Source organism: Diceros bicornis, chromosome 2, assembly GCF_020826845.1.
Source record: "Diceros bicornis minor isolate mBicDic1 chromosome 2, mDicBic1.mat.cur, whole genome shotgun sequence".
Taxonomy (NCBI): Eukaryota; Metazoa; Chordata; class Mammalia; order Perissodactyla; family Rhinocerotidae; genus Diceros; species Diceros bicornis.
In genome coordinates, this window is record NC_080741.1 from 42,607,073 (window position 1) to 42,629,815 (window position 22,743).

Here is a 22,743-nt window from a genome sequence, read left to right on the forward strand (position 1 = left end):
TGCTAACTGATCATGACTCTGCAGCCTCATTGAACCTGTGTGCGTCCTCTCAACACTTGGCGCTTCACCTGCTACCGACCATTCAGAGTTGGCACGGCAGTGGACCAAGAAACCATGAAATGTTGATCGGCTTTTCAGATGCCTGTTGCAGAGTGATGTATCAAGAGGAGGCTAGACTAGATGTTAGAAGACATTTCTAAAGACCAAACTAACCATGTTCAGCATCATGAGTCGTTAGAGAAATGCAGATCAAAACCACGAGATACCACTTCACATCCACTATTATCCAATGTTCAAGCAACAAATAAGTATTGGGGGTTCTTGCCCAGATTCTATCACAAAAACTTTCTTACGTATAAACAAGTGTGATCAAATGTTATAGGTACTCAGACCACTGGATTTCTTGCTAATCCAAATGAATAACTAGTATTTGCTTATTGTTGCTTTGCTCATTTAAAATCTGTAGCAACTTTGTGAAGTAGAAATTATTATTGCCACTCAGAAAGCAGAGGCTCAGAAAGGTTGGGGGGCTGTTTGGTAAGTAAGTGAGCCCAGCTATACACCCAAGCCTCTGACTCTAAACCCATCACTCTTTCCCACGTGGCTGACCATTTGGGGGCCTGGTCCTTCCCAGGACATTTTGAGGCAGGTACCTGATCTCACATGATTCTTGGTTGATTCTGCATTCAGCCACTATAAGTTATCCTACACAATTCTATCCAATGACTTCTTTCATGAAATGCTACAAGAGAATCTGATAAGTAAGAGATGGTCCAGAAGAAGGGCATTTTATTCCTCCACTAAGTCTGTGGTTCAAAACACTTCATTTGCTTGGAACAAATTCTAGAGGTGTTGGTACAATTTTATTATTAGACACTCAGTGAGTTTTAAAATGCCATTAGAGTTTGCAGTCCTATGTATCAGGAAACAAAACTCAGAAAGCTCAAGTGATCCTGGGGATTGAGCTCACAGAGCTTTTTTGATCTCTGAAGACTTTCCTTCCTGGATGTTTTATCCCATTTAATTTAGCATCTCTGAAATATCTGTGGAAGCTGGTCAATTGCTGAGGCTGTTCTTCTATTGTTTATAGATGTCAGAGCCGTTGATATCTTAGCTCATCTTCTGCTCTAAATCTGAGGAGCAGATAACAACATCTTCATGCCTTAAGAAAAAAAACATCTGTCCTGTTTCCTGTAAATATTATGCTCAGCCAAGTATACACATATTGTATATTTTACCCTGTAGAATTATCAGCTGGCCTGATGTAGTCTCCCCTTCCAGTTCTGGATTCAGCCTCCCTTTGTTACCCAATGCTCAAGCAGCAAATAGTATTGGGTACTGCTATGCAGAGCAGTAAGCCTTGCTCACATATTGGCAGATGCTGTAGCCAGCTCAGGGCATCAGAAAGCTAATGCTGCAAACACTCTTTGAATTGTCGTGGAAAGATGTTTATGATATGCTGCTGTTAACTGAAAAATGAGGTTATAAAACCATACATAGATTTCCACTTCTAGCAGTAGGGTGAGATGAGCTAGTGCAACCCTTCTTGGTACTAAAAACACAAAAATACTAGTAAAATATAGGTTTTAATATAAGAAAGAGAAAATATTTGCAAAACATATATCTTAAAGAGACTTATATCCAGAATATATATAAAGAACTCTTGCAACACAACAATAAAAAATACAAATAATCTAATTTAAAAGTGAGCAAAAATTTGAATAGACTTTTCTCCAAAGAAGATGTACAAAAGGCCAATAAGTACATGAAAAGATGCTCAACATTATTCATCATTAGGGAAATGCAAATCAAAACTACAGTTAGATAACACCTCACACCCCCTAGGATGACTATAGTAAAAAAGGCAGACAATAACAAGTCTTGGTGAGGATGTGGAGAAATTGGAACACTTATATATTTCTGGTGGGGATGTAAAGTGGTACAACCATTTGGAAAACAGTGTGGCAGTTTCTTAAAAGTTTAAACATAGCCTTACCGTATTACCCAGTAATTCCATTCCTGGAATTGAAAAGGTATGTCCACACAAAAACTTGTACATGAGTGTTCATAGCATCATTATTCATAATAGCCAAAAACTAGAAGCAACCCAGATGTCCATCAGTTGATGAATGGATAAATAAAATATGGTATATCTCTAAATAGAATATTATTTGACAGTAAAAAGGAATGAAGTGCTGATACATGCTACAACATTGATGAACCTTGAACACATACAAAGAAAGAAGCCAGACACAAAAGGCCACGTATGGTCTGATTCCATTTATATTAAATGTCCAGAATAGACAAATTCGTAGAAGCAGAAAGTAGAATAGTGGTTGGCAGGGGCTGGGGCAGGGGGAAATGAGGAGTGACTGCTTAATTAGTGTGGTATTTCTTTTTGGAATGATGGAAATATTCTGGAATTAGATAGTGGTAGGGGTTACAGAACTTTGTGAATATACTAAAAACCACTGAATTGTATGATTTAAAAGGGTAAATGTTATGGTGTGTGGATTGCATCTCAGTAATGTAGAGGGGAGGAGTAAGAAAGGGAAATTTCCAGGGAGTAGAAGTGAAGAAGGAATTTAAAACCAGAGTGGTCAGCCTAGCCAGATGGGGAAAGAGAGGCTTATGGCTCTGATGGCTAGTGGCTGCAGTATTAATTTCTGCATGATGGCAGGAGATGTGGCCTTGAGACTTTGGAGGACAAGCAGCTGAAAATGCGTATTGATGCAAATAATCAATAACCAATCTATAGATAGGACAGATAAGATGACCTTTACTTGAGCCAGGCTGAGGACTATAAGCTGAGAAGACAGTCTCCACAAAGGAAGAAAGCTTCCTGGAGAAGCATGGTTTTCAGTACAGTTTTATACATTTTTAAAGCAAAGAACATACATTAAAAATGCCCAGGATACATATTCATCAAAGTTTCAAAGAGGTATTCAGTTGCAAATTAGCGGGTCAACGTGTGAGCCTGATGTCCAGGAAAGGGAACTTACCTTTAGGAGCACTGATACAGGCATTACTGATACTGGATACTGGCAGTGTAGGAGGAGAAGTATGCATTCTTATCTTCAAAGAGTGCATTCTTTTACTTTGAGATAATGTTTAATGCATTCTTTAATGGTTAAAGCAGATGTGTAATGTATGTTTGATAAGCCATAGGTCAGGCTTCTTTAATTCAAGCAGAATCAGTTTTAAACCAGAATACCTACCCCATATACCTCAATATGTGAAAATTTTCTTGTCATGAGATACCTGCATAAAGTTCCACATTGGGGAGTTTCATTCTCAGTAAAAGGGGCGGCTAGAAAATTTCCACTCACTGGCTTAGGGGAACTGCAATTCAGGTGATCTTTTCCTAGACCCTTGGGTGGGAGAAAAGAAGTCTTCCATAAGAAATCAAAGCTCAGAGTCCCAAGCCTCCACTACACATAGGATTGAAGATCAAAATCTTATTACTCATGTGGTACAGGATTCCCCAAGCTAAGAAACAAACCTGAAGCTGGTCCGGAATTGATGACCTCTCTGTGGTGCCTTGTGAAAGCAGATGCATAGCTGCTCTGAGGCAACACTTGCACAGAAAACGTGCACTTACAGGAAAAGCCATCTTGGCTGGAGATGACCTCAACCAAAATGATAAACCGTGAAAGAAAAGAATCCACCTTGAACAAGAGTTAATAGACACACTCAATAGAAGGATTAGCACCACTTCTAAGAATTTAAAATAATATAAGAATCAGGAAAAGGATATAAAAGAAGTATGTTTAAAATAATTCAAAAGATAAAAGAATGAATAGAAACTGTAAGGAAGGAATGACACAAAAGAGAAAAGGACAGGCAGATTTAGGTACAGATAAATCAATAGAACTTCTGGAAATGAAAATTAAAATCAGTAAATTTCAAAACAGTTAAACAGTAGAGAAAACACGAATGAAGAAGGAATTACTAAACTAGAAGCTAGAACTGAGTTACTTATCCAGAATGTATCCCAGAAATACAAAGAGATGAAAAAAGAGATTGGGAGGCATGGAAAAGTAGGGGAAGTTTGACATATAACTGGGGTTCCAGAAGGAGACAGTATGGAGCAGGGGACAACATTCAAAGTTATAATGCTTGGAGAATTCTTTAGGATTTATGAAAGTTTTAGAAAATTACCAAGTGTCTCAAGTAGAATAAATGCAAACAAATCCTCACTTAGACACTTCTTAGTGAAACCACAGAACTCTGAAGACAAAAAACTCTTAAAAGTAACCAGTGAGAAAAGTGAGGTTCCCTACAAAGGAATAATTAGACTGACAAACTTCACATTACAACATTTGAAGTCAGGAAAAAAAAAAAAAAAATGATGGACTAATACCTTCAGTGTTATTTGGTGCTTTTGCAAAAGAACTGACAACTTAAGATTCTGTACCCACCTAAACTGTCATTCAAATATAAGGGCGAAATAGACATTTTCAGCAAATAAAGGCTGCTAGAATTTCCTTCCTGAAAGAATGACAGAAGAACTTTAGCAATAAAAAAATTAACGTAAGATGAAAAATCAGATGCAAGAAGCAATGATAATCAAAGAAATTGGTAAATGTGGATAAATCTATACAAATATCAACTGAAAAAATGATAAATGAGTTCTGCTTCTGGTCATGGCTGAGTAAGCTCCTAATGTACTGACCCTCCTGCAGATAAAAAGTATACTTTCTGGACAAAATGGAAAAACCAGTTACCATAGAGCACCCTATTTGCAACCAAATTCAGAAGAAACTAGAGGGATATCGATACTTGGAAGAAAGGAATGGCACTAGATGGGTTTCCTGTGTTGAGGGCTCTTAGTCTGTGGGCAGGCCCCAGTTTGTATAATGTGGGGTGGCTAAAACTCCAATTAAACAATATTAAGAATAATTTTTGCAGTTACAAACCAGGATTAAACCAAAATACTATCAATAATAACATAGAGCATCAGAGGGAATTAAAGCTTGTGTTGTTGATGAAAAGAAAGCTGTTAACATTAGGCATTAATCCCAATGTACATGTTAACATGTTAAGAGTAACCACTAAAAGAAGTGAAAAAGAACATAAAATGCCAAATCATACTTGGGAATTCAACGAAAATGAAGAAAACCAATCAATTTAATAGAAAGTAGGAAAGGAGAAAAGGAGGAAACAAAGAAGCAGCATGGTAAATAGAAAACACAAAATAACATAGTAGAGCTAAATCCAAGTATATTAGTAATCTCAATATAAATGGTTTAAACTTCGATGCTAAAAGAGAGATTCCCATGCAGGATAAAAGTGGAAAATTCAGCTGTGTTCTGCTTATAAGATCCCAATCTGAAACATAATGATACAAATGTTGAAAGTGAAAAGGTGTAAAAAGATATACCCAGGCACGCTATCAATTTAAAAAATAACTAACATAGACTATAAATATAAGACAGACTTTAAGGCAAAAAGCATTATTAGGGATAGCGAGGGTTGTGTGTAATCACAAAAGAAATATTCCATTAAGTACATAACACTTATGAACCTTAATGCACCTTACATTATAGTCTTAAAAAATATAAAGTAAAAATTAACTAGAATTGAAGAGAAATTGATAAATCCACAATTATAATGGGAAAGTTTAATGTCTCCTTCTCAATAGGTAGAGAATAAATACTCTTTTTAAACACACCTGGGACTTTACAAAGATTCATCATGTACTAGGCTATAATGCAAGTCTCAACAAATACCAGAGAATTAATTTCTTCCAGACTCTCTTCTCTGATCAAAATGTTAAAAAATAAAAATAAAAATAAATAAAAAACCCATATATTTTGAAATTTTAAACCTGAGAATTATAAAATTTGTAAGACTGAATGACAATAAAAATGATCTGATTCAAGCTGTGCAGCTAAAGTGATATGTTGAGAGAATCTTTTAGCCTTAAATGCATAAATTAGAAAAGAATAAACATTAAAAGTAAGTGAGCTTTACTTTTTAAAAGTTTATTTTTTTAAAGTTATAAAAAAGAATAGAGCAAATTCAAAATTAGTAGAATGCAGAATAAAGATAAGACTGGACTTTATTGCAATGGAAAACAGGTAAACAATGTAGACAATCAACTTCACTGAATGCTAGTTCTTCATTAAAATTAACAAAATAAACCTCAGAACTTACTAATCAAGGGGTAAAAAAGCTTAGGCTCAAATAAGCAATATTCAGAAAGAAAAGGGGGACATGATTACAAATATAACAGAAGACTTAAAGCATGAGAGAAATCTGTGAACCAGTTTATGCCAACACAATTGAAAATCTAAACAAAGATAGACAATTTTGTAGGCTTCAACCTTCCCATTTTAAAATATGAGGGCAGGGGAGGGAGCGAGAGAGAGTAAGGGAGAGGAAGGATGTTCACCTAAATAGCTCTGAGTAGAAGAATGCAGGTAATGCTAATATTTTTCCTTTTTACTTACCTGTGTCCTGATTAATTTATTCCCATGCCGAATGTGTCAGGCAAGGGTGACTCCTGTGTACAAAGCTACTGTTTACCATTTAGGTCATGGATTTTGAGAATTTTCCTCTGGTCAGCCAGGCCATGGAAGACCCTGGAAAGAAAGAGTGGAGTCAGGAAGGAGCCTGGATGGGCAGAGAAGGGACAGCAACATGGCCAGCGACAGGGCCACGGGAGGAATCCCTGAGGCAGGGATGGCTGAGGACTTTCACTCCATCTTCACATTGTCTTCTCTGCTGCTGTGTGTCTCTTCCAAGGAGACTTGTCATTGAATTTACGGCCCACCAGGGTAATCCAGGATACTCTCATCTCAAGATCTTTACCTTAATTACATCTCCCAAGACTCTTTTTCCAAATAAGGTAACATTTCAGGTTACAGTGGGTTAGGGCTTGGACATATCTTTTGGGGGGCCACCATTCAACCCACTGCAGGGGCTATTTGAGTATGTATAAAATGGATTGGGGTAGTATGGGCCTTCTTAAGCAAGACGTAAAACTCAGAAGCCATTAAAGGAAAGACTGACAGATTTAACTACAGAAAAATTAAACGCTTCTAAATGATGAAAGACAACATAAGTTGAAAAGACAAGTGCAAAATGGGAGAAAATATTTGTCACATAAATCATAGATTTATCCATGATGAATTATACAAGCACAAACTGGGTACAGAAAAATAGATTTTAAATTATTAAATGAATTGTTTTTCTGTTACTGTTTGTGGGCATCTATTTTTGTAGCAGGAAAAACAGCTCAAACTTACCAAGTCACAGTAACTTGGTTACTTGCAGTCAGTTCTTTCCTAGGTAACTCAGTCTGTTTGGGGTGTATCCTTGCCTCTCAGGGTTACTCCTTTCCTTCTCCCGGAGTGTAGAGAGAAGTCGTGTTTTGTATTAATATGACTGGCTGTGTACCCACTATGACCATGAGCTCTTTGGAAGACGGAGCTTGTCTTTTATTCAACTCTGAATCACCTTAGGATTTGCTCATCACCCAGAGAATCCTTATTGACTTAGATTGATTTGAAAGCTTTTAAAATCCCTGGATGATTCAGTTTCCAGAGATGTTAAATAGGGCCAGGACTGCATTTATCGTATTCCCAGCAGGGCTGTTGTGAGGATTCATGTTTTAACATAAATGATCTCCTGCTCCTTTCCAAAGGCATTAATTAAGAGTTTTATTTTTCAAGGATGTGCTTAGTTTTATAATAATTCATATCTCAATCTAGTATCTGAAATATAAGTAATAAGGTTCTTGTGCTTTCTCATAGAAAATATAACATACAGAAGTACACAGAATTAATCCACTTTTATTAGGGTTCTGCTCCGGATAGTATGTCAAGCAAGTATGTCTCAGATCTTTCTGAGTTTCATTGTTTTACCGGAAGATCCTACATGGTAGCTTGGCCTATGGGAGGGACAGGACTGGATGCTTTAGGGAGAGAGCCCCAGACCTGATGTTCTGTTTCTCTTCTCCTCACCCTTCCCCTGCCCCGGTTTCCCAGCGAGATGAAGCAGAAGCTGGATGAGGAGGGCAGCAAGTGCAGCATCCTCTCAAAGCACCAGAAGTTCGTGGAGCACTGCTGCATGCGCTGCTGCTCGCCCTTCACCTTCCTCGTCAACACCAAGCGCCGGTGTGGGGACTGCAAGTTCAACGTCTGCAAGAGCTGCTGCTCCTACCAGAAGCACGAGAAGGTCTGGATCTGCTGCGTCTGCCAGCAAGCAAGGTGAGGGGCCGAGTGTACTCTTAGAGTCTCAGCTGGTGGCACCCATCTTCCTTCAACCAGGTAGGACAAGCAGTGATTGATGGATCAGCACAGAGTGCTGACTGCAGTGGAGAGATTCCCGAGGTGAGGTGCTGTTAAGGATGCCTCATGACCTTCACAGAGAGGAGGAGAGGGGGCTACATTTCTCATCTGGTCTCATCCTTTTGTTCATTCATTCCCCAGGAATGTGCTGGATTCCTAGGAATTACGCTGGGTACAGGAGACATGATGGTGAATTAGGCAGATTGGTAAGGGGGGATGACAGAATGCATGAGTGTTGATCCCAGTATATGGTGATACATGCCTGACCAATTCACCCATCAGCTGTGGGGACACAGAACAAGGAGTCACTAGCTCTGGTATTTGGAGAAAGCTTCACAGAGAATGAGAAATAAAAGCAGGATGGTAAAAGATAAAAAAGAATTAATAATGTGAAAGGCAGGTGGTGATCTCCATGTGAAGGAAATGGCTAGCATGGAGTTTCACAGAGATACGTGTTTATGTTCTCCCTCAGTGACTGGCAGAGCATTTCTTTGATACGTTGAGTGTTTGAAAACTGATGAGTTTGATAAGCCAGTGTCTAGTTTCTGTTCCTTGTGATTCTTAAATATTTGCTGGTCATAGCATCTGCATAGCACATTTGTATTCACTGCATCCTTCCATAATGCCTCTATTACTGAGCAAGATGGACACTGGCTGGTCCCTGAGAGCACACACTCAGGAGCTCCTGCCTTTCTCATCTTTTCCTTCTTTCCTCCTCTCTCTCCTCCTGCCTTGCTTATTCACTTGTATCCTTTAACACATCAAGTCCCAGCATTTTCCCATAAAGCTAGGTAATGAGGATAACTGCTAAGCTCCCTTGTGGTCTCCAAGGAATCAGTCTCTGGGCCATAAAGAACAGAGTAGCCCAGAGACACCAACTGAAGCAAAAGTGGTATGTTTAGAACCCCTTGTCCAGGGCGGGGTGATGGCCAGGTTCTGTGTCTGACTTTCAGAGCAAGGAACCCATTTGAGTCTCCACATAGCAGCTTGGTAGGAGGAAGAAAAGCCCTGTGGTAACAAAGGGAAGAGGAGATTTTAATTGTATGGGAGCATATGCTAGGGAGTGAATGATTCAGAAAGGTTCGTCTCACTCCTTCCCTTTCTCAGTGAAGTTGGGTTAAGGTCAAGTGCTGATAACAAGAGAGTTGGATATTGGAAGAGATGAGAGTAGGTTTGAAATGGACGTTAAAAAGTTGGAGATCCAGGCTTTCGAGCTGGGTGCTGCTAAACCATTCATCAATTTGTATGCTTCTGATATTCCCATCGTGTGTTTTGCTCCAGTCACGCTCGACTTCCCATATGCAGACGTAAGAAAAGTAGATGGTGGGTTTCTTTGTGGGTTGGGGCTTTTTCAGGGATTTGGGACAGATCCAAGTGTACTGGAGTTTAAGATAGTTCAAATACAGAAATTAAAATGATAGACTCTAATTTGGATAGTGAGGGAAGTAAAGATAGAAGGGAGCTATAGATAGATGGGAAGAAAATGGAGGAGTTAGTCAATTAGAAGTACCTGGTAAAATTGAAGAACTGTCACCGTGGGGGTACTTAGCAGAGAAAATTTTGTGTAGTGAAAAAGATGTTTGAATTAGTGACTTCTGAAATGGATCAGTTGGGTGGTAACCATAGGAATAAAAGGCTGAGGTCTAGATGAGGAAGCCAGAGACTCAAAAGGCCAGGGCACATGGATTGTGATGTGACCGGGATGATGGCAGCAGTATGGAGGCGAAGACTAAACCAGGTGGCAAAATTTTTTTGAGTGAGGAGAAGGAACCAGAAGGCCAGGAGGTGACAGCAGTAAGGAGTAGAAGAGGGGGGTATGGCTGAATGTCATGATTCTGCACCCAGTGAGTTAGGTCAGTCTTACACAGCACTTGACTCAAACATCTGCCACGGCACCACTGTGCTGCCCTGATGAACACCTCAAGGACAGGAACCTTCCCTGTCTTCTTCTACTCCATTTGTAGCACCAGAGCCCAGCATGTAGAAGGCACACAAATCTCTGTGGGCTAAATAATAGAACAAGACAATGTTCAATAGCAGCCAACCACATGGTACAAATAAGGCTTCAGAAATTTTAAGGAGATAAGGATCCAGAGAGTGTTGAGGTGTCCTACAGAGGTTTTTTTGGAAGAGGAGGGGACCCTAGATGGAACTCAGATAGAGAGGAGGAATCAGAGGCATTCCTGGACAAGGTGTGCCATGAGCAAAAAAGACAGATCCCCCAAGATGTGTGGAAGGCCTGGAACAGACCACTCTTGCAGTGGTGTGTAGAGCTGGGTCAGTTTATGTGAAGAATGTGGGTTTGATCCTCAAGGGGTTGTGAAATCGTTGAAATTTTAAACCCTAGCTGTTATTAAAATATGCTGTTCTTTACTGTCCTTCTATATGTTCACCCACACACAGAAGGAAAATTAGTACCTACACAGTCTTGTTTCTTTAGATTTTTCTCCATTCCTCTTCTCCATGGATCAGAAAAATCTCCAAATTTATTGAACAGTTAACAGCGGTAAAGTATGCATTCACAGCCTCTTGACCCCACATCCACCTTGAGTTGTATGTGTAGGTCTATTATCAGTTTCAATTAAATGACACACTGCTTTCATCAAACAGCAGTGATGTTAAGTGACTACTACACTACTTTAGGATCACGTCACTTATAAATGGAGGAGCCTTGCCTAGAAATCCAGTCTTCGGGTTTCAATACTGGAATTTCAGATTATCTCAAGGAATAGCCAAATATTGAAAAATAAGTTGTAAAAAGGGCAGCAAATAGTTCCTAAGGCTACATTTTAAATTTCCATTTCATATTTCTAGCCACTTATGAGGAGGCAGGAGGCTTAGGTAATCCCATTTAACTCAATATTGCATCATTTCCTCGTCAACATTGCATGACAACGCCCTGAATCTCAGAAGTAGCACATCAGAAGATAAAGGATCATTCATAGAAGGAAAGATATCCAAAAAACTAATGTACGTTTGTTCCATTTTTTTTTTTTTTTTTAAGAAAGGGGAGGGTTACTGAGGAGTCTTCCGCATTCATTGTGTCTAGTGAAGATAGAACACACTCAAACTTGCTTAATCAAAGTGGGCAGAAAGAGGATGCTGGGGAGAAGTTGGGAACTTCACTGTTTTAATCTTATATGCTGCCTTGTGGGGACATCTCCAGGAGTCTTGGGATTATTATTGTCTGAAATCAAAAGAGATGGAAAAGTTGAGCTCATTCCATTTTCCATATTATTCAAGTCCATCATAGGAACCTGTCCAGGAAAGAAATCCATGATACACGTGGCAGGTTTTTGCTTCTTGAAATTCCTCGAAGGCCCAATTCAATAGAGAAGTATGTTCAGGTCAGAGGACCTCAGATTTGTGGCCCATAGGCTGACAATCTTTTACATTTTGAAGGATGCCTCAGAAGAGTTTATTTTGTTTATGTAGCAACAAGCTGTGTAACCCCTCAGCATTACACTAGAGACACAGCCAAATTCATCATGTGAAACACTTAAGGAATATTGTGACTTGAGTCAAGTATGGAAAATTCCAGATAAACAACAGCTTTTAAAACCTGCCTGGTTTCTTAAAGCAGAAAAAATAGTTTACAACAGATTGTTTAGACTTTAAATGCAGATTTTACCTGGCAAAAGTGGTGTCATGCTGGGGGATGGCTTTGTGGGACACTGGGCTGCCATCTATTTTGTCCATCAGCTTCCCTGCCCCTTGTTTAATCTGAAATACACTTCTGGGTTTAGAAGTGATTTACTTTACGTAACAGTCTTTGGGACATTCTTATAGCGTATTTATATTCAAGCAGTTGGATTTGAAAACAATTTATATGTCAAATTCCATGAAGAACACATTGTATGTTGTGTGTGAAATCTCAGCAAAATAGTTGTTAGCAGCTCTGTGAAACTGCAGAGATGACCACCTTTGTGAGGCCACTTTCAGACCTATATTTCACTCCCCGCTGCCCACAATGCACTTTTCCTTTCCTATGTAAATTAATCCCATTTTTTCTGCATTGGTTTAATTTCTAGCTATTTATCCAGGGGCTACCATATGCGTATGTTTTTCTGAGATACTATGGAGCCATGAATAATTATAATAATGAAAGTTGTTGTCCACAAAAAATTAAGGAGCTAGGAGGTCCTAGCTCATACAAAAGTATTAATAAATTGCATCAGAAGTAAATGAGTGTATTAAGCACCTGGGCCTGTCTATAGTGTAGTTCTAAATGAGTAACTTGGATTAGAAATGTAGGTTTCTCAGGGAGAACCCAGATAGTGTCTAGTCACTGTAAAAATGGTGGTAGGCTGGAACCTCAGCTTTCTTCTTTTTCATCTCCATGAACAAGAGTCTACATGTCCTAGTGTTCTGTTTGGTTATTTATTACAGTGAAAGCACTTTAATTTTAAATGAAAATTCTCTTTTAACTGTAGTTGCTGTAATAATGGTCAGATGACTGGTTCTTCATCAGTTCTTTTGCTCCATATGTTTTGCATTAAAATGTATTTCTGTTGTCAGTGTTAGTTTAAAAATTTTAACTTTGGGAGATTAACAAACATCAGATGAGTTTATTATCAAATGAGTGATGGATTACTTATTTTGGAAGTTATATAGGCAATGGGATACTACTGAATCATTCCCTTTGTCATTTTTTTATGGTATATAAATTTATATTCTTGACAATTTGTTGTATAGATTCATTCAAACATTATAAATAAGGACATATGGTAGTTGCATTTTAAGGTCTTCTGCAGGAAACAAAACTTTCGGAGTGAGCCCAGACCGTGCATATCAGCCATTATCTTTTGGAGTTAAATTGATTCAAGAATGACGTTCCTACTCTCCTTGGGAACAAACTGGCTTCCTAGTTCTTTGCTTCATTATAAAAATTGTTCTCTCTGGTTTTTGTCATTTTGTGCTATTACCTTTAACACAGACCAATTTGGGAGGTTGTTTTCAGGGCCTGGAACTGAAATCAAAACATATCTGCTCGTTATGCCTGTGGCATTTGCTTTGGTTTTTCTGAGACAACTTAAAGCTTCATTTCTTTTCACTTAGAGTTGAATATCATTTACTTCTACCTGATCCCATATTACTTGGTATTCACATAGCCCACGTGATTCATAAATTAGCATACTGCCCTTTTGGTATAAACTCCACAGTATGTTTTAGAGATTTGGTAATTGGTTTGCAATATCCCTAAAGAAGATGTAATATTAAAATACTATCATGGGATAAGGACATTCACAGGTTAACAAGTATATGTGGAAATATTGAACCTCACTAGAAAGCAAAGGAATAGAGATTTATGCTTCAAGTAGCTTTTTTTTCTTCATTAAATTAGTGATTTTTTTCATCATTCTACTCAGTGTTGACAAGGGCACATTGGAAAAGGCATTCTCATCCATTGCTGGAGAAGTCTAATGGGCATAAGCTTTTATCAACGTGTATCAAGAGCCTTTAGCTTGCCGAAGCCCTTTTACCCAGGACTTTCATTTTTGAAGACCTATACCTAAAGAGAAAACGGAATATTTTTTTAAATGCTGTACAAAAATGAATTGTACTGAATTATTTGTAGTATATAAACCATGAATAATCTAAATGACCAACAATAGAACACTGGAAGTAAATTAGGGCACATTCAACTTGACAGAATATGATGAGACCTTTAAAATAATGTGTATGGTGTATTAGCATGGGTAAATTCTGATATTAAAATGTTAGATTAAAAATTGCAATGCAAAATGTACATATAATTACTATGTAGTAAACAAACATACAGAATAAAGACTGAAAGGAAATACACAATCAATGCCTTTAATGTAATTGTTCTGTGTGAGGTAGGCTTATGGATAATTTTTCTCTTGCCTCTATTTTCCATTTAGTTTCCAAGATTTCCACATTTTGCACGTGTGCTTTTATAACCACGTATAAATGAAACAAACGTAAAGAAATCTAGGACTTGATCCTTTCTCTTCTCCCCATTCCAGAATCCTCTCCCCCGTCACCTCAGTGCTGCTCTTCGCCCTTTATCCCCCCCTGCCTTACACCACAGGCCTAAAACCACCCAGCTTCCCAGGGAACATGGAACCATTGAAGGGGACTTGTATTTTGAAGTCTTGATTAGTGGTCAGTTTAGGTTATAGATACCAGCCTGTCTCTAACAGATCTCCATAGAGACTGTGACTGGAGTACACAGTCTAATTGTTGTCAGAGTGAGCTGAATGAGGCAGATGGGAATTCTTTAAAATTTGAATTGCCCCCAGTGAAAGCTAAGCATCTAACTTTCTATTCACTAATTATTTACTATCAATATATTAAGTAACAAATAAATATATCAAGCATGCCTGCTATAGGCATGGGATTGAATTTGCCTTTTCAGATGAGTTATTTCATCTAATCCTTATAACAGCTCTTTGAGGGGCAGGAGATTACCCCCATTTTTGAGCCACGGATGTGTGAATCACAGAATGACTGTGTGGCTAGCCACAGCCACCTTGTCAGTCTGAAGTTCGGAAGTCTCTTTACAATCTCCCCAGCAATACAGCCTGGGGCTCTGGGTCTCTTATCTTCAGATTCCCTACAGGCCTTCTCGCTCAGCCAGCCACTTGGACCCTATTTTTAAGTCTTTAGAGCAGCGGACAGCCTGTGCTCCTTCCCTGTGTCAAAAGGATGGTGGAGGTTTCTATTCGTCTTGAAGGCTCTATGTGTCTATAGGTGGTTAACTGCACACTTGCCTTTCCTGTGCAGCCACAGCAGTGTGAACAGACTCAGACATGGAGAGAACATCGTCAGTGAAGGACAGAGTATAGTGGCCTCACAGCGCATGCCACCACGTTGAACACTGGCATTCCCCTCCCTTTGGCACTCTGGGCCTCACAGTCCGTCTTACCTGAGGCCTTTCAGCTCTAACATTTATCCTGTCTGGACCATGGGGGATGAGTGGGGGCTATATCCATTGAATGATTGAATCCCTAGATCCCTAGAAGTCTGTGTTTTTAGGGAAAGTACAGACTGTGGCATTGTGTGACATTGCACATTGGGAGCATGAATTAAATCTTTGAGCTATTTTGGTAAACTGTTGGCCTCTTAACACATCTTTTAATAGGCTAAAAAAAAAAAAGAGAAGAAGAAAGATTTACCTTGACATAAAAGTTTAACAGGCTCCTGATTAAATTTGTAATATTCACAATGTCTGAACATTTGGGATACATTTTTAGGCTGACAACCACAGGTTCTTAGTAATGTGAGTTTGTTTGCATAAGGGGCTGTCACGGTTGATTTTATATGTCAGCTTGACTAGGCCATGCTACCCAGATATTTTATCAAACACTAGTCTAGATGTTGCTGTGAAGATATATTTTAGGTAAGATTAACATTTAAATTAGTAGACTTTAAGTAAATCAGATACCCCATAATTTTGCCAGTGTGCTCATCCAATCATTTGGAGATCTTAAGATTCTCTAAGTAAGAGAGAATTCTGCCAGCACACTGCCTTTGGACTCTAGCTGCAATATCAGCTCTTTCTTGGTCCTCCAGCCTGCCCGCCCACCCAGAAGATATTGGGCTTGCTGGCCTCTACAATCATGTGAGGCAGTTCCTTAAAATAAATCTCTCTCTATATATATACATATATAGATATAGATATAGATATAGATATAGATCCTATTAGTTCTGTTTCTCTGGAGAACCCTGACTTATACAGGAGCCTTCAAGGAATGTAGGACAATGGGGGATGGGAGGTGGAGAGAAGTGAAATGGGAGACCCCATGCTGTGTATTCTCCTGCCTGGCTCCGGAGAGAGGGAGCTGCAGGTAAAAACCATAGGAGCTGTTTTCACCTTGGAACATGGGAGCCAGCAGTGTTGCTCTGCAGCCTAGGGAACAATGTATGATATAGACCTGAGAGAGAGAGGCTTTCTCCTGTGAGGACAGAAGTTCAAGTGCAGGGAGGATTATTGGACCTGGTATCACTAAGGGAAGCTAGGCAGTGATTTGGCATTTGCACAGGAGAGCAGGGCCTAGTAACAGAGGAGAGAGGAAACCGCCAACCCAGTGGTTTCTCTACAACTGGACATTGTAGGGGCTGGAAAGGGGAAGTACCATCAGTGGCTTCCCATGAGACTTCCTCAGAACTCTAAGAAAGAACTAGGAGACACATTAGGGATGGAGACTGGTGTCCTGCTTTGTCCAGGCAAAGGCACAGAACCAGTAACATTGGGATTGTTATTAAGATTGCTTTATATGTGTATTTTCCCGTGGACTGGTGGCACTTCGGGAAATTCAGGTTGCAATAGTAAAGCAGGCATTGACTTGGGCAAAGCAGAGGGAAAAGAAAACTTAGGATATTGAAACATTGGAGGATGGACCACCCCAGTCAGCAGGTGGGCCCACGACCCAAACATTGCCAGTCTGATCCTCTCTGGGAATTTGAATCTTGGGTGGAGTGACACATCAATGGAGGACAGTTAAAGTTGAGTCATCCTGAGATAGGTGACAAAACGTTGACCATGAGTAGAGTTCTCATTACTGAGGTCCCTAGTTCTGCTGCCTCAAGTCTTGGATATTCAGGTTTTCCCTCAATTCTTTAAGCCACCAGATCTTTCCATTAAATTACCTTTTCAGAGGCCGGCCCAGTGGCGTAGCGGTTAAGTGTGTGCCCTCCTCAGTGGCGGCCCGGGGTTCAGATCACAGACACGCACCTACGTACCGCTTGTCAAGCCATGCTGTGGTGGCGTCCCATATAAAGTGTAGGAAGATGGGCGCGGATGTTAGCCCAGGGCCAGTCTTCCTCAGCAAAAAAAGGAGGATTGGCAGATGTTAGCTCAGGGCTGATCTTCCTCACAAAATAAATAAATAAATTACCTTTTGACAGAAGTTATCAGGAGTCCTTTTCTACAGCTTAAAACAGAACTAAAGAGCCATAACTGATACAGGAGAGATTATGGAATCAGAGCTAAAAGGTAGAAATTTTAGGCCAAGATGGTGAAGAGGTGAGTGACCATCCTGATATGGGACTAAGAAGGGGATATTGTGGTTTCTTATATGTTTTCTAACCTTCCACACTTAAGTGCCATGTCTTGAAATTGGCAGGCCTAGCCAATAATTAGGGATAACCTGCAAGAAAAAGTGTTCCTGAGTTTCCAATTTTCTAAAATCCCTGGTGCATAGCAAACAGAAGGGACTTCAGCTATAGCATTAATTAAATGTGTGCAGCAAAGAGAAGAGTAAAGCTATACGAATGAAGCGGGTGAGGACGTTAAGAGATGTTTGTGTAAAGGCCAGGAATAGTGCAAACATGCAACGGTACTCCAACTGGGAAATGACTCCTTTTGTAGCTCAGGTGATTTCTGAGTCTTTTTTTCAACCAAACAGAAGGAGGACCTAAATGGCCACTAAAAATAATATTGGAACATTGATTGGTGTGTGATTTTTGGCATATTTCTCAGATGGCATTCAAAGTTGAAGGACGTTGCTGTAAAAAAATAACTGCTTCCATTCCCATTTATAGGAACAAGTTTTCTCAGGGCTTACTTTTTTTTGAAAAAGGATAAAACTAGGGCTGAAACTATCTCATTCAAGTAATAAATAATTTTCACCTATGCATAAAGGAACCAATAAAAAAGTCATCTCATTGCAAGATCTGTTCCCAATAAATGTATATGTTTATGTTTTGTTACTATTTATCAGAATTTTAATACATTTATATTCTTGATCAATTGTGTCTTAATAATCATAATTGATAACTCAATCTGAGATAAATATTTTGACACTTTGTGCCTCATGTCTCAAAAAAAATTATTAAATTCAATTGATTACATATATTTCTGTGACAAAGAATGATAACTGGGTGATAAATAAAAAACTTACACATAAAAATATATGACATTAAAATAAAATCCTGTAAGAGATGTTGAAGGGGATAGAAATATCTGTTTAAGGAGAAAAATGAAAAGTGTTAATTTTCCGACTGTTCGAGTCAGCAAACTATGGCCCATAGACCAAACCTGGCCTGTCACCTGTTTTTATAAAAAAGTTTTATTGACACCCAGCCATTTACGTGTTGTCTATCGCTGCATTTGACTACAACAGCAGATTTGAATAATTACAACAGAGACTGTAGAGCCCACAGACCTGAAAATATTTACTCTCTGGCCATTTGCAGAAGTTTGCCAACTCCCAGTTAGACCAGTCGTGACCCATCACCTGGATTTCAGCCCATTTCCATCCTGAACATAATTGGGACACTTAGCTAGGATGTTGGCTGGCATGAAGAGGGAAGGGATGTGATGGCAACCGTCAGTGTCTGCTGCGATGCACAGTTTGAAGTATATGCAGATTTTAACAGCTGACAAAACATCACACAGGCTCGTAGCACCATTCCTGTTAATTGACTGCAGGCCTGTGAACCAAGGAAGCCCACAGAGAGGGCCACGCGTTCTGGCCTTGGAACAATCAGGAGTTTAAGGATTCGTGGATTCTTTAGCACTATTTTTTTTTTTTCCTCTCGTTATTTATTTATTTATTTATTTAAGTGGTAGAATCAGGATTTTATTTATTTTTTTTTTTAATTTTTTGTTTATTGCAGTAACATTGGTTTATAGCATTGTATAAATTTCAGATGTACATCATTATACTTCTATTTCTGCATAGATTACATCATGTTCACCACCCAAATACTAATTACAACCCATCACCACACACATGTGCCAAATTATCCCTTTTGCCCTCCTCCCTCCCCCCTTCCCCTCTGGTAACCACCAATCCAATCTCTGTTTCTATGTGTTTGTTTATTGTTGTTATTATCTACTACTTAATGAAGGAAATCATACAGTATTTGACCTTCTCCCTCTGACTTATTTCACTTTGCATAATACCCTCAATGTCCATCCATGTTGTCACAAATGGCTGGATTTCATCGTTTCTTATAGCTGAGTAGTATTCCATTGTGTATATATACCACATCTTCTTTATCCATTCGTCCCTTGATGGGCACTTAGGTTGCTTCCAAGTCTTGGCTATTGTGAATAACGCTGCAGTGAACACAGGGGTGCATGTATCTTTATGCGTTGGTGTTTTCAAGTTCTTTGGATAAATACCCAGCTGTGGAATAGCTGGATCATATGGTAGTTCTATCCTTGATTTTTTGAGGCATCTCCATACTGTTTTCCATAGTGGCTGCACCAGTTTGCACTCCCACCACCAGTGTATGAGAGTTCCCTTCTCTCCACATCCTCTCCAACCCATGTTGTTTCCTGTCTTGTTGATTATAGCCATTCTGACGGCCGTGAGGTGATATCTCATTGTAGTTTTGATTTGCATTTCCCTGATAGTTAATGATTTTGAACATCTTTTCATGTGTTTGTTGGCCATCTGTATATCTTCTTTGGAGAAATGTCTGTTCAGGTCTTTTGCCCATTTTTTAATTGGGTTGGTAGTTTTTTTTGTTGTTGAGATGCATGAGTTCTTTATATATTTTGGAGATTAAGCCCTTATCAGATGTATGGTTGGCAAATATCTTCTCCCAGTTGTTAGGTTGTCTTTTCGTTTTGTTGATGGTTTCCTTTGCTGTACAGAAGCTAGCACTATTTTTTTTACCGGTAACCAGTCTAGAAGATGTCGTCATCAACTTTGCTCATTAATGTGGTAGGAAAAAATGCCTAATTTCTAACCGTTTTAGGCTCTAGTATTTACATTTTTGTACTCCATCTTGAGGCCATTAGGCATTTCCCCAGCATCATCTTTTTAGCATGTAATTAGCCGGTGCATACCCACCAACCACATCAGTGCTTGATTCATTAGATGAAAATAATTCCTGAAATTATAAGAAGCATCTGTCTTAGATATTCCACTAACGTGCTTTAACGTTTTAGGAGAAAAACAACAAATAAAAAGAGAAATTTTTTGTTTTGGTCGAATAGTGAAATAAAGGAGGCTATCAAATAGAAAACAAACTGCTCTCATAGAGAATGTTCCTCATTTAGCCCCTAATTGAGGATACATTTAAATTGAGAGAAAATCAACAGAAATATTCTTTAAAATTGAGCCAGCAGTTGAACAGTTTGTCATCATTTGAGGAAAAAAAAGCCAAAAATGTAAAAAGCATCTGTGCCTCAGATATTTGATGATTTTCTGGAGATAGAACATGCCTGTCTCTCTGGTTTGCCTCCCATTGCCAGCCATTCTATACCAAGGACGTGAAGAGGCCGTACTAAAGATAATCCCCATAATAATAACGCTTTACCTCTCCATAGTACTTTGCTGTTTTCAAATGTCTTTGTTGAAGAGATACATCCAGAGCTAACAGACCTCGTTAATGTGCCTTTTATTAAGAGAAACAGCTTTGCTACTCAGGCCAGTCTTGGACCAGGGTCTAGGCAGCAAGTATTGGCTGGAATTCCCAGAATAGATTCCACTTTTAACTTTAGCTGGAGGTTCTCTTTCACTTGATAATACAGAAACAAGAGAATTAATTGAGAATGGCTGAAGCCATGCTGTGGACTAAACCATATACGATTGTTAATGTTCACATAAATATCATTATAATTCAACAAATATAGAACAATATACATTTGGGTTCAGATGCTAACATCTAATCCCTCCCCACCAAGGAAGTAGTGAAAGCTTAGCCAGGAGTTATGAGAGGCATCCCTGTCCCGGTCCCCATTCCTGTCACCATTCATCTTCTTGGTTCTTGGTCTGGCCGCACTTTCTCTCTGATCCTTCTCAAGCTGCACAAGAATGAGTGTTTCATTAATCCGGGGTATTCATAACAATTACATGTGATGCCCTTGTGATTCAGTTCTCTCTTGGCGGTGTTTATTCTACAATTTTCAATTTAGCTATCAGTTTTCCTAATAGAGAAGAAAGGAGAACTCATGGGCTCAGTTTTCAGCTCAGTACTTGTTGACATTAGATCTTTGGCTTCAAGGTGGAGGCCTGCACCCTCCTTCTTAGCAACTTTAAGCACAGGAAGAACCTTCTTTGTTGTCTGTCCGAAGTGTCTTCCCCCACCTCAGATTCTCTCAGCTCATATTTTTCTTTCCTGGATGAATATGACCATTGTCCCAGCTGCTGTAGGGGCAAGCTTTATTTAGAGAGAATTCTATATAACAACCACTTGCATAACCACTTATGTATGTGCTAGGTAATGCTCTAAGAGTATTATAAATATTAACTCTTTTAATATTTATAATGATACTATGAGGTAGATACTATTATTTCTCCGTTTTACATAGAGGGAAACTTAGGCATAAAGAAGTTAAATAACGTAGGTTAAGTAGATTAGATTTCACTAAACAGATGGGATTGGTTCAATAGATGGGATTGGATTGCCTGAAAAACCATAGCACATCATAAAACTAAGCAGGTTAGGTGCCTTACTGAAATCAGTCTGTCTCTGTGGTGTGTTGGAAATAGCACGGACTCTGAAATTAATTAATTAATTAGTTAATTAATAACTGAGTTCAGCTCCACCATTCACTGTGCAAGGGTAGGGGTAATAATGCCCACCTATTGGAGTTGTCGTGAGAATTAAATTGAGTGACCTGCTTCATTGCCTGACGTTTAGGTGTTTAGTGAATGTCAGTTTCTATTTTTATTACTGCTGTTATTGATGTCATGATCATAGCATTGCTGGCTTCTCTAGGGCCCCTATGGAATAGTCCCTTAGCACTTGTGGAGCACACTGGTATCGACCTCCCCAGCCCCCCACTCTCACCCCTCTTCTCTCCTCCCACCCCATGCCTGCCTCCTTATCTGCTGGATTCTGGCGAGCTCTGGATGTATAGAAAGAGCCTCAATGAAGATTTAAGAGAAGCCTAAACGAAGTCCTAGGGCACAGGCTGCATCAAACCGGTGTGTTCTTCACATTTTCCTTTAGCCTGACTTATCCAAACAGGCTTGTTCCCGGGATTGCGTTTCTGGGCTAAGGCAGCTGATCTTTCTAAGGGGCTGAAGTTCACAGAAGGATAATTGAAAACTGTCTCTCTTCTAACACAGCAGAGCCCTTGAGTGGAATGGAACAGCCCTGAGCGGCTATGTGTGTTAATCTAGGCAGATTCTGTCGTCATCAGCTAATTAGTGAGGAGAAAGATGCTGACCTGTGAACACAGGCACCCAGTGCCTTGGCGACTCCCAGGGAGTCCTGCTCAGGGACCCCAGTGGTTCCTCTCAGACCATCCCTATCCCATAATTTATGCCTTCCCTAGCACAGTGGTGCACACTTGGAGTGATGGAGCCTAAAATATGTTATCAAAAACATCATGATCCTCTACACTCGAAACTTGTGTTAATGGGAAGCCCAGAATTTTCCTCTCTTGACAGCACTTCCCGGAGGAATGAATTGGGTTTGGTAATCCTTTGAGGTTCTTTTCCATCCTACATTCATTTATTAAATCCATGTGGTCTGCATCAGATAGATCTAGATTTGAATCCTGGATCAGCCA

The 22,743-nt window shown here is 39.4% G+C and overlaps 1 protein-coding gene across 3 annotated transcripts in view; it reads left to right on the forward strand.

Annotated features, from left to right (window-relative positions):
• Window positions 1-22,743, forward strand: part of MYRIP (myosin VIIA and Rab interacting protein) — a 347,012-nt gene that overhangs the window by 142,035 nt on the left and 182,234 nt on the right. For all 3 annotated transcript variants that reach the window (XM_058555496.1, XM_058555498.1, XM_058555497.1), the window contains exon 3: window positions 7,995-8,216. In XM_058555496.1, the coding sequence (XP_058411479.1) occupies window positions 7,995-8,216 (222 nt within the window). The remainder of the gene's footprint in view (window positions 1-7,994; window positions 8,217-22,743) is intronic.